Genomic DNA, 12,460 nt, shown 5'->3' with positions numbered 1-12,460 from the left:
GGTGCCTCCCCTTCCCTGAGACCCAGTCCCAGTTTCCCCAGGGGGGGATTCTCTCACTCTTTATTATCACTCATTTCATCTCTTCCTTGGCCACTTTTCTTGCGAAAAGACAAAAACGCAGCATGGGAGACACCGCACTCACGTAGCAGGTCTGGGACAACCAGCCTGCCTCTCATTCACACACATTCACCCCCCCCCCCATCCTCCCCATCCAAACAAGTACATACCTATCCTTTTTCCTTGGGTCTTTGTTCTTCGTGTACACTTTAGTCTTAGGAGTCAATTATCACGGTTTTAGGGAATCCTTTCCCTTTTCTTTGTTTTATTGACTCCTTTTGTCCATCGATCATAACCTGTGTCTGTCGGTCACACAAGAGGAAACAGAGCGAGGCTGCCTAATTGGGCAGGGTGCGCCTTCCTCACCCTGACTCCCGTAAGGCACCGGCAGTGAGGTGTTAATAACCATCCTCTGCTACAATAATTGTAAAAAACGCCAATCACTTGTTTTTAAAATTTTAAAAGCTTAGTAGTGATAAAATGGTTATAAAAATAGTAATATAATTAGAGTAATAAAAATTTGGACAATTAGGATTAGGACAATACGAGACAATAGAAACAAAGAGTTTATGGACAGTTAGGGTACCTTTTTCTGGGCAAAATAAGCCCGAAAAAGGACCCCCGTTAACAGAGGATTAACCCTTAAAAGCAATAGCCTGTTGCATATTCATACATCTCATACATGACGCATAAATTCCATTCAAAAACAGGATCCTGTCTGGTCAGTGTCAACTTCTTCCTCATAATCCTAATGGCATCTTCGGGGCTGAGAGAGGCAGGAAGAAGTTAGTTTCTTCTGATAAGGGAGCAATAAATTCTTTTTCTCTGAATGATTTAGGTATCCTGTGGCTGCTATCTCGGTGCAAGTACCTCATTCCTCTCTTTAAGAAAATATCCCACATAGACAGTTTCTATTTTAACTACAAAAACTACATTTTAACTACAAAACTACATTTACCATACTATTAAAATGTTAATATAGCACTTCTAATCGATACAACATAATACATATAGTCAATATCTGTGTAGAGCCATATAATATGCACTTTTCACAATAGCAGTGGCAGGACTCACTTTGGCCCCTCTCAGAGGGGCTGTTTTCCCCCATCCGTCACGGAGGGTATGGCCTCCTTGCTCACAGAGCTGTCCTTGGAGTCTGGGAGACACCCCTGCCCTAAAATCCTGGAAAAAACTTCACAGATGGAACATAGGAAATGGGGACTCTTTCCCTGCCTCCCACCAACTTGTAGGAAGTGGGGGCCCCTTCCCCTCTACCTTCTAACCTGTAGGAAGTGGGGGCTTCTGCCCCGCCTCCCACCAAGGAGTGTGCCAGATGGCCCCCGGCCGCTCCGTGCCCAGGAGTCTCCAGGCGAACTCCCCATTTAAAACCCGTGCGTGTTAAACACGAAAGAAACTTTTGAATTGTAATTTGCTTTTCTTCACTAATAAAAAATCTCAGCCAGTGCAAAACATACACACACACATGCACGCCCTGCCTCCCCCCCAGCCAATCTGGGGAAGGTTGGAAATGAGGCAACAGGAAAAAATTTTGAGAAACTACTCTAAAAGCAAATTCCTCCACCACTACACCATGTTTTCCTGGGATTGCTAGCAATTACTGACTTTACACATGTGAAGAATGCTAATCCCTTGTTTTAAAATTTTAAAGGTTTAATAGCAATAATAGTTATTAAATTAGTAATAAAAATTAGAGCAATAACAATTTGGACAATCAGAATTAGGACAGTAAAGGGCAACAAAAACAAAGAAGTACGGATGTCCGGATGCTTCTCGGGCACTAGGCCCCAAAAAGCATGGCTCGCTAACAAAGGATTGACCTTTAAACGCAATAGCTTGTTGCATATTCATATATCTCATGCATGATTTAAAAATTCTTTTCAAACAAAGGGTGTTTTCTGCTTAACTTCAGCTTTTCCCCTCATCTTGTAAATCAATCTTCTCTGGTTCTTCAGAGTCTGGGCCTTCCCAATAAGGAGGCAATAATTCTTTTCTTGGAATCCTGTTGTATCTCCATCTAGAGAGGATAATGAGAAGAATTTCTTGGTTATCTTTTCTTTTTTTTGGGTCAGTTACAAAAAAGTATTTTACGTCACATAGTTTCTATTTTAATATTATGCTATAGCCTAAAAGCTATATTTACCACACTATTTAAAAGAGATTAATACCACATAACTTTCCAACATAACACATATAGTATTCATTTCAATATTCGAGATGAGCCAATCATATAATATGCATTTTTCACAACACAAACACACAATACATATATAATACACACAAAGATACAAACTACAGAAACAGAGTCGAAATTTACCAGGGTGGAATTCCATTTAGGATTTAGCTGAAATGTGCTGTTTAAAAAACTGAAGGAAAAATGCGAGAGATATAAGAGGACCCCTTGAATTTTGAAACAGACAAAAACCAAAGCTGAGGCTGCAGGAAACAGGGCAAGATGACCCAGGAGTTCTTTCTGTACTTTCTGATAAAAAACTAGCTGCAAGTGTAATGGGAAACTAGTAAAATGAATATATATTTACTTATTGTGAAAGTCTATGCATATGCACCACTAAGGGGAATAAAAAAGGATCGGGAGTTTTCAGGGGTGCACATGTTATTTACTGGGAATGATCCCCACATGCATCCAGCACTGTAATAAACATACCGGCTTTACAACTTTTACAAAGTTTTGGAGTTTTTTTCTTTCCGCAAATCACTACATGCTACACAACAAAAAGAGCTACCTTTATATTACTTTTGCGGGATCTTGGAACCATGGTGTCTCAATTTCAGGCCATGGCAGGGAATTTTTACGACTGCCAGCAGGAAAGAATTTTTTGTAGAATGTTTCAGATTTTGAGAAAAGGTACCTGTTTCCCTTGTCCTGTCTGGGTGTGCCAGAATAACTGTTGCCTTTTTCCCATCCTGGAAGTGAAATTCGAGAATTTTAGTAAGGAGGTAATATAAAAGTGGATTTTTATTTGAAGGCCTTCAGGGACAGTTATGGAAAGATGTCCACAAAAGTCCACCCCCCCAGGGGTGAGTACATTTCTATAGGTTTTAGGAAATTAGCCTAATTGATAAAAAGCACCAATTAGGAGGACAAGTGGTGATGCAATTCCCCCCCAGGTCAAGCCCCTTCTCTGGAGTCTCTTCCTTGGCACCAGCTGTGCTTTGTCCATGAAATGTATCTCGAAGACTTGTTCTCAACCTTGGAAGCCAGGGTCAGGAAAATCCACAAACTCCAGATGTTTATATCCAAAAAGGACACAGAGGAGTCCTTCAACTTTATTCGAATAAAGGGAAAGAGTCCACTGGGGCACACACCTGCAGGGCTTTCTCTCTCAGGGTTTCAGATGGCCCAGCCTACCTTTTATCCTAAACTCCCAGCCCTCTTCCTTTGCCCATTGGCTGAGGTACTAGGAAGGTACAGCCTTCCTGAACCACGTTCATAGTAAATCAAGGTGACCTCTGATGAAGGGGAGAAATGATGCATCTGACTCCATTAATATCAAAAGGCTAATTAATTACTTTACTATACTGTATTATTCTATACTATATTACACTATGTTACATTACATCTAAACTGAATCTGTCAAGCACTTAATTGCACTCAACTGCCCAGAATCTCATGACTGTCAGCTGACAGTCCTGACACACACACACACACACGGATTCAATTGATCAGTGAATCAAAACACTCACACCAGAATCCAATTACCAATTCCCTTCAAGTAAACTATCTTCCACAATGCATTGCACTCGTGAACAACACAGGCACAGCAAATGAGATAAGAATTGTTTTGACCAGTCTTTTCTCTGCTTCTCTCACTGCTTCTCTCAGGTTCAGAGAATGTGAATCCCACACACCTTCCACATATCCTCCCTTGAACCTACTATTTTACCCCAAAGTTCAGAAGTTCAGGCTTATTCAGACCCCTGTCTGTTTCAGGAGTCAATGTGTCTGGGCCCAGTAATGAACCTGCTACCCAAAGTCAGTAGAGACATTAAGAAGCATTTCAAAGACATTAACACCCATATCTTCAACAATAAAATTGTTTGTGAAGACATTAGTACACATCTTTCCTCTCAATCTCTCCTCTTCTTAATTCTCATTTTGTCTTTGCAAACCCTAGTTATTATTAACTTAACCCGTTTTAACAACCTGGAATGTTGGAAACAACTCCTCACTTTTTTCTGTCTGGTCCTTGCACCAGGTGTGGTAAGTAAATACAGGTAATAAAGGAGACGATGGTTGTTATTAGCCCATTAATCACTAGAGGTCCTTGTCCATGGCTACTGATAGCTGAGGTCTCCCATCCTTTTCTTCCAGCTGAGAAGTCCAAATCTCCTGGGCTTTTGAGACCTTGACTCGAGTATGATGGCTCCACCTGTGTTCAGCTGTCCCAACTGCTGTTCCCATGATCCTGGCTGGATGTTGTGAAAAATGTTTTTGTGATTCATGTCAATTGGCAATGGAATCAGCAAATGCTTGTATCTGCTTAGTCAAAAGTGGACACGTTTCCTGGGATAACTACAAAGAACGGTTTTGAAACTTTCTGACTGAATAGCCAAATAAAGCATTGAAGAAGTATAATAGACTAAAGAGATGAGGTGGCAAAAACGACTGATGCTTAGAATAAAATAGAGGACGCTGTGGTAAAGCTAAGGGATATTGCAACAAAGCGACTAAATGCTTATGTATAATAAAAAGCTTAATGCACTTGTACAAGACTAAAATTATTTAGCAGACACAGGTGAAGGGCCTCCCTCCAGACAACCACAAGAAGGACAGGAAGCCAACGACCACCTGGAAAAATTATGAAATTGCTGATCCCAGCTTACTGACATCTGCTGATTTGGACTAACACAAACACTGGAAAATGCTTTGTAGGCTTAAAACCAGTATATATACATTGGCGAACTTGTAAGTGGTATGCGACGTTAGTGGAGCTGTGACTCCCCGGCCACCCAGCACTGCTTACTTGCTTTCTTTAAAAGATATAAAAATTGTGAAAAATGCATATTTTATTATTGGCTTTTCGCAAATATTAAAATGAATATTAGATGTGTTACATTAGAAAGTTATACTGTATTAATCCTTTTCAGTAGTGTGTTAAATATAGTTTTAGGTTATAGCATAATGTTAAAATAGAAACTATGCTATGTAAGACTTTTTAACTAGCTCAAGAAAGGGATGAGATAATCAAGAAATTCTTCGCACAGAGAAAACAACAAGACACTAAAATCCTAAAGAGAAGAATTAATGCCTCCTTATCGTGAAAAACTAGTCTCCTTGCAGACTCCATGGAGTCTGACCATGATTTACAAGATGAAGGGGGGGAAGTTGACAATAACCAGAAAACACCCTTGTTGCAATAGGACACGAAATAAAATGACACGCACTCTGAAACCTTCAAGGTAAAAAGAAGGGAAGTTTATTTCTCCACCTCGATATATATAGAATTCAAAAAGTGACCCTGGATTGGAGGATGGAATTGCCACGTCTCCAGTGACACTGGTCAAACAACCGTCCATTAAATTTCTCTACTCTTCCAGAAAGGAATGCAAAACAATCATTATTTTCATAAAAGTGCGTGAGAACTCCGTTACAAAAACGTAAACATCAGAAGGCTTAGAAGAACAGGGCGACACTTGGTTAGTCCGAATCAGCAAATATCAATAAGCTGGGATCAGCAATTTCATAATTTTTCCAGGTGGTCATTGGCTTCCTGTCCTTCTTGTGGTTGTCTGGAGGGAGGCCCTTCACCTGTGTCTGCTACATGATTTTGTTAAGTGCATCAAGCTTTTTATTATACATAAGCATTTAGTTGCTTTGTTGCAACATCTCTTAGCTTTACCACAACTTCCTCTATTTTATTCTAAGCATCAGTCGTCTTGCTACCTCATCTCTTTACTATACTTCTCTTATTTCGATGCTTTATTTGGCTGTAGAAAGTTTCAAAACTGTTCCTTGCAGCTATCCCAAGGAATGCATCCATTTTTGACTCAGCAGATACAAGCATTTGCTGATTCCATTGCTGATTGACACGAATCACAAAAACATTTTTTACAGTGCCCTGGGCAAGAGGGCTTAGATATCCTCTGGTAGTGGTATGCCAGCTGGCAGGGTGGCCGGAGGTGTTTCTAGCTGCTTCAACAACTATTTGATTAGTTAACAAATGATTTCTGAATAGGTGATTGTGAAGGCAGTGGACTTGGATGCAGGAACTCATTTTACAAGAGGATCCTTGAAGGGATTATGGCTGCTTTGAGAATTCAGAGGGACATCCATACCACTTGGCACCCTGAGAATTCAGATCAAGGAGAAAGGATGAATTGAGGAATAAAAAAATACCCTTTGAAGCTGGTGACAGAAACTGAGATGACATGGGGATGGCTTTCGCCATTAGCTTTGGCAGGAATAAGAGCCAAACCTAAGGGAATATTCAATTTTTCTCCTTTGAATTGTTTGGGATTCTTACCCTGTTAATTTTCAATGTGTCAGGGAGGTGAAGATGCATATTTATACCAGTATGTGGCCAGGATACTCTGTTCTCGTGAAATCTCTTTGACAGGAAGCCCAGTTAGCACAGATGTTGCCTTTGAACTTTGCTGTTTATAACATTGATATAAAATTTTGATAGCCAAACCGAATTTTATTTTTGTGATAAACCCCAATCACTTGTTTTAAAAATTTAAATGTTTAATAGTAAAAAAATGGTAATAAAAATAGTAATACAAAGTAGAGCAATAAGACTTTGGACAATCAGAGTTAGGACAATAAAGGACAATAAAAGCAAAGAATTATGAACATTCAGATACTTTCCGCTTTAAAGCATGGCTCGCTAACAAAGGATTAACTCTTAAAAGCAATAGCCTGTTGCATATTCATACATCTAATACATGATTCAAAAATTCTTTTCAAACAAAGGGTGTGTTGCCCTGTTCTTCTAAGTTCTTCTAAGCCTTCTGATATTTATATTTTTGTAACGGAGTTCTCACACACTTTTATGTAAATAATGATTGTTTTCCATTCCTTTCTGGAGGAGTAGAGAAATTTAATGGACTGTTGTTTGACCAGTGTCACTGGAGATGTGGCAATTCCATCCTCCAATCCAGGGTCACTTTTTGAATTCTATATATATCGAGGTGGAGAAATAAACTTCCCTTCTTTTTACCTTGAAGGTTTCAGAGTGCGTGTCATTTTATTTCGTGTCCTATTGTGTGTGAGACTCTGTCCAAAGTTCCTCTCATCTGCCTCACAATCGTCATTGGGGACCACTGAAGAAAAGACCCTCGTTTGAAATTTCTGGCCCTGCTGGAGAAAGTCCCTTGCCAAGAACTCTGAGGCCTGAGCATAGCTCCTGACTTGCTAAGCTGTTGTTCACAGGTGTGTTTGCTGTATGCCTTGAGCAAAACACCCCAGAATCACACCATGTGCCTGAGAGCACTTGTGAGTAAATAATCTGCCCTGCATGTTATACTGACTTTCAAAAGAAAAATCCCTATATTGTTCAAAACTATACAGATCAAACATTCAGAAAAAGAAATCTTTTTTTATTCTATGACACTGGGTTAATACAATAAATATACAAAGCTTCTGAACTACTCAGACATGCAACAGAAGGACAGAAGTATATTTTTAGAGAACTATGACATTCACCAGGATGGCAGAGCATTGTTAGTAATTTACAAAATATACAAACATCCCCCAGATAAATAAAACCAACTCCTAAATTACAAATCAATGACTACAGACATTTCAGTGTTTAAACTTCATACTATAGACTCAATTTGCCACAATACTACAAAATGACAACTTAAGTGGGCACCATACTCTGATTAATTAATAAGAGTGTAAAATCTAGTTTTAGTTAGGTACAAAATATTTTAACAAATATCAACCTTCTGCTGTCAAAGGTAAACTCAAATGTCTCCCTCCCTTTAGGACTGCAAAGCATCAGAGATTGCTGGTTTAAATAATTCACATGTAATTGAACCTTGAATTTCACTTAGGAGGTTAAAATCTGTAAATTTAACCCATGACATTACAAATCAACAATCCATATATATAATATATATATATATATATAAAAAACAATAAATATGTTTTCCAAATGAACATTTAAATTTTGAGGGGGAAGGGGGACGGTAACTGTCAAATTCAGGTTTTATTCCTAATGTTTCTTTCATAATATATTCTGGTAATGTATGCTATTATGCAATCTTAGAACTTAAATTAAATTGCAAGGATGATGTCCCTGGATTCATATCCAAAAGATATCCAAGAGAATTTCTTAAATTCAACTCAAAAGTAATCCATAGTAGAATTCCTAGATACAACCCTCAAGTTAAGTAAAAAAGATTATGGAAAGAACAATTTTGATTTACAGCTGCTAGAGGTGTGATGCCTCATCTCAACAGAAAATTGTGACTTCTGTCTGGAAAGTGTTTAATAACATTTCACCCAAATTTATGTTTAGTGTTAGCATAGAATTTTAGAGCCCCTATTACACAGAATATTTAAATTAATTTTAACTTCATGATGCAGAGAATATTTAGAAACGAGTATATTCATTAATATAAACTTCAGCATAGGTGAGTTTCACTGCATTAATCCAAATTCAAGATGGATTCAATGAAACTGGTAAAAGAAAGGATACTAGTAGGGACTTCATGCTAACAATACAGTCCTGATCAGGGGATTAAGCAACAGGTTTTCTTTTTTGTAATATTATTATGCTATTATACATATACTGCAGTGAAAAAGAATCTATAAAAGTCTGTTCACATTCAGAACATGGAGGGGCCTCAGAATTTTTACCTTTTACTAAAGGTAATACACCTTAAGAGCTGAATTAATTTCATCTACAGTGTGTACTTATACAGGTTGTGCGATGGGGTGCCTTCCTGTTTTAATTTTTTAAAACAGAGTTTAAAAAAAAAGCCTAAGTATTGTGCATAAGACTCATGAGGCAATCCAAGAATATTAAATAGCCTTCAAAGGAGAGAAATGTCACTTTATAGACAGACCTGATTGAATTCTAGAATATTTTGATAGCATGCACCATTATGGACTGTTCAGTTCCACAGCACCAATTTAACCTCTTAGGCCTCCAGTTCAATGAGCTAAAATTAGCTTTGTGAAAGATGAAGATTTCTCACTTTTTTAATTCAAAAGGTAAACAGCTGTTTTTCCTTCAGTCTTAAATCACAGAAATAGCTGAGTTAAATTAAAATGAAAGCATGTATCTGTTAAATGCCATTGCTTAAAAAGCTTGATTTTAGGAAATTAAATACTGTATATTTAGATTTTTGGACAAGCAGTAAACATTGTGACTGATAAGGTGGGAGATTTACTACTACTGTTAAATACAAATCTACACAGTCCAAACACCACAAAAATACCACTGCATGTAGGAGGGAAGTGTGGCATGATACTAGTGTTCTAGAGGTCAATATTTGTTTCTTTTCCAACAAAATGACTGCCCCAAGACATGAATACTGAAATTAAAAATAGAAAATATATAATATTTTAGATCTGTGATTTAAAGCATCAGTTAACCTCCTTAAACTATACAGTGCATTGCCCATTCTATTACAGAGAACGTTTCTGCATCATAGTAATTTTTCACAGGTAGAGAATACTCCATGAAAATTGATACAAACAAATGATATAACTTTGTGCAAGCAAATTCTGGATCAAAACACTATTTAAACAAGTACAGATGACAGTATTCATGCAAAATTACAGGTTTATATCAAAAGACTTATCCTAAAAATACCCCAAGAAAATAATTTATATCTATCCTACTTGTATTTGTCCTTCAGCAGCTGCTGAAATTGCAAAAGCATAGCCAAACCTAAACTTTTACATCTCTCAGCCTACCCCAATTATGGCAGAAATAGGGAAAACAGTTTTTACAAAGAAAAACAATTTAGCCTAAGTCCTTTCCTGAAGTTAAAAAAACCCACCAAAATGAACCACTAAAAAAACCTCCAAATTCTTAATATATTATATTTGATCATTGTATACCACAATTCATTCTCATTCAGTTGTTGAAATCACTTATCCTCCCTAAATAAGGAAAGCTTATTATTCCAAAATGCAACATTTTAAATAAGCACAGAGAATGGTTATCTTTTAAAAATAAACAAATTAATTATTAAATTATTAAATAAAAAAACAATTCCCATTTTACCTATGCACTGCTGCAGAATAAACAAATATGCTGTGTGTATCCTGTTATATGTTTTTAGGGAATATAATAAGCGACTGGAAAATAAAGTACAATGGAAGAGAACTGTCATGATTTTTTATATTTCTCTACATTCAGTTACCCTTGAACACATTCTGAGCTGCACTGGTTGCTGCTGTTGATGCAGCGTTGGCTGCAGCAGTTTGTACAGTTTTGTTGGACATCACTCCTGTTGCAAACTCCTGCTGTGCTTTCTCAAAACTAGCGCCAGTGATGCGGTAGAGACCATGTACCTAGGGAGGTGGAAAAGCAGTAAAAAAGCATGCTGAAGCTTCAATTTCTTGGTAGAGTAAAAGCAAAGTCTCAAACATGAAGTAGAGCCATGTGGTAGAAAAATCTGGTTTGTTCATATGTTTGGGAGGATCCAAAAATGAATAAACAGAATTTTTTTCCCCCCACAAATTCTACAACTTCTGATTGCCCTGCTGTGCATGCAGTTTGACTGTAGGATGCCTGTACCTTTTTCCAAGTTTATGTGTGTGCTATCTACTGTCTGAAACAACACATTTAAATACACAAATAGGCTGTATCCTTAGCATAACATATGCTAAGGGTGCTTGTTAAAAGTAACAGCAGGAAACAAAAAGAAAGAAATATTTTTGAATCTACTGTGTCAATAACATTTTAGTGAACTTTTTTTATATAATACAGTTTTAGCAATCTTAATTTTATGGATTGACAAGGTTGCAAGTGCCTATTAAGCTATTACTGAATATTTGTCCTGGATTCTGCTGGGAGAGATAATTTTCTTCTCAGTAGCTGCTACAGTGTTATGTTTAGGATTCAGTATGAGAATAATGCTGATAATACACTAGTGTTTTGGTTGTCACTGAGCAGTACTTGCCCTGAGTCAAGGACTTTTCAGTGTCTCATGCTCTGCCAGGGAGGAGATGCACAAGAAGCTGGGAGGGAGCATAGCCGGGACAGGTGACCTGAACTGGTCAAAGGGATATTCCATACCATGGAACATATGCCCAGTATATAAACTGGGGGGATATAAGGCCCAAAAAACCTTGCTCAGTGAGACTTTTAAAAGGGCTTGTGGTTGTTCATGTACTCTGAGGAGTAATACTAACAAGATGTTCTCAAGAAGTCAAAACAAAAAAAACCTACCGGCAACTGTAGAAAATCAAAGAACTTTGGCAAAAGGTTTAAAGCAGCATTCAATCAATATGAAACACTTCCCAAAGCATTACCTTTGCCCATTCAACTTAGCAAACTCCAAGCCCATTTGATTTTAAGTTACTCAAAAATTCTGAGAAGAAGGAATTAGAAGAAGAAGAGAGACAGAAAAGATATAGAAAAGAACAAACATAGCTACCAACACCTGGATTCCAGCGGTGTTCAGACAGAAATTCCAAGAGGAGGTAGGGTGAAGACATGCTAGTCGCATGTTTGGTCCCTCTGCAACTTGAGGACCAGGGAAATGAAAATGTGAATGAAGGTTCTTCCAGGTTGGAGGGGTCACCTAAGGCAGAGCAGCCTACCCCCTGCATCACAACCACCTCAGTTAAGAAATGAAGGGTAGTTGTCATTGGTGAATCCCTTCTGAGAAGAACAGAGGGATGGATATGCCAACTGGACCCAACCCATAGGGAAGTGTGCTACCTCCCTGGGGCCCAGGTAAGGGACATCACTAAGAAATTTCCCAGCTTGGTATGGCCCACTATTTGCTTTCCAGGTGGTCAGCAATGAAGTCCAACAAGAAGTCTGGGGACAATCAAGGGGGACCTCAGGGTCTTGGGATGACTGGTTGAGAGATCTGGAGCACAAGTTGTGTTCTCTTCTGTCCTGCCAGTTGCGGGGAATGATGGGGCAAGAAACAGGAAGATCATGCAGATGAATAGTTGGCTTTGAGACTGGAGTTACCAGAAGAATTTTGTGGGTTTTGATCGTGGGTTGGTTTACATGACCCTGAGCCTGCTGAGAACAGATGGGGTCTACTGTCACCGACATGTTTTATGAAAAATCCTTTACTTAGGATTTTTCCTCTCCTGAGAGCTGAGAGGCCTCAGGAACAAATGTAAACAATTCTTATCTGCTACTGTGGAATGCAACAGGGGATGTCTGTGATTGGCCCCGTCAGACTATTTGCAATTAAGAGCCTATCACAGAATACCTGT

General features: G+C 38.3%; 1 protein-coding gene across 4 annotated transcripts in view; it reads right to left on the bottom strand.

Moving 5' to 3' along the window:
* Positions 1 to 1,439: 1,439 nt before the first annotated feature.
* Positions 1,440 to 12,460, bottom strand: part of LOC108963739 (secretory carrier-associated membrane protein 1-like) — a 146,303-nt gene continuing 135,282 nt past the window's right edge. Inside the window, exons 9-11 of one of the 4 annotated variants that reach the window (XM_050986415.1) lie at positions 10,420 to 10,570; positions 2,946 to 3,000; positions 1,440 to 2,092 (exon numbers count right to left, since the gene is read on the bottom strand). In XM_050986415.1, coding sequence (XP_050842372.1) covers positions 1,984 to 2,092; positions 2,946 to 3,000; positions 10,420 to 10,570 — 315 coding nt within the window. In that variant the 3' untranslated portion in view covers positions 1,440 to 1,983. Of the gene's footprint in view, positions 2,093 to 2,945; positions 3,001 to 7,614; positions 10,571 to 12,460 lie in introns of those variants that run through there. The other 3 variants (XM_050986416.1, XM_050986417.1, XM_050986418.1) reach the window with 3 other exon arrangements.

The sequence above is a fragment of the Serinus canaria genome, chromosome W (assembly GCF_022539315.1).
Source record: "Serinus canaria isolate serCan28SL12 chromosome W, serCan2020, whole genome shotgun sequence".
Taxonomy (NCBI): Eukaryota; Metazoa; Chordata; class Aves; order Passeriformes; family Fringillidae; genus Serinus; species Serinus canaria.
This window is presented reverse-complemented; position numbering and strand designations above follow the sequence as displayed.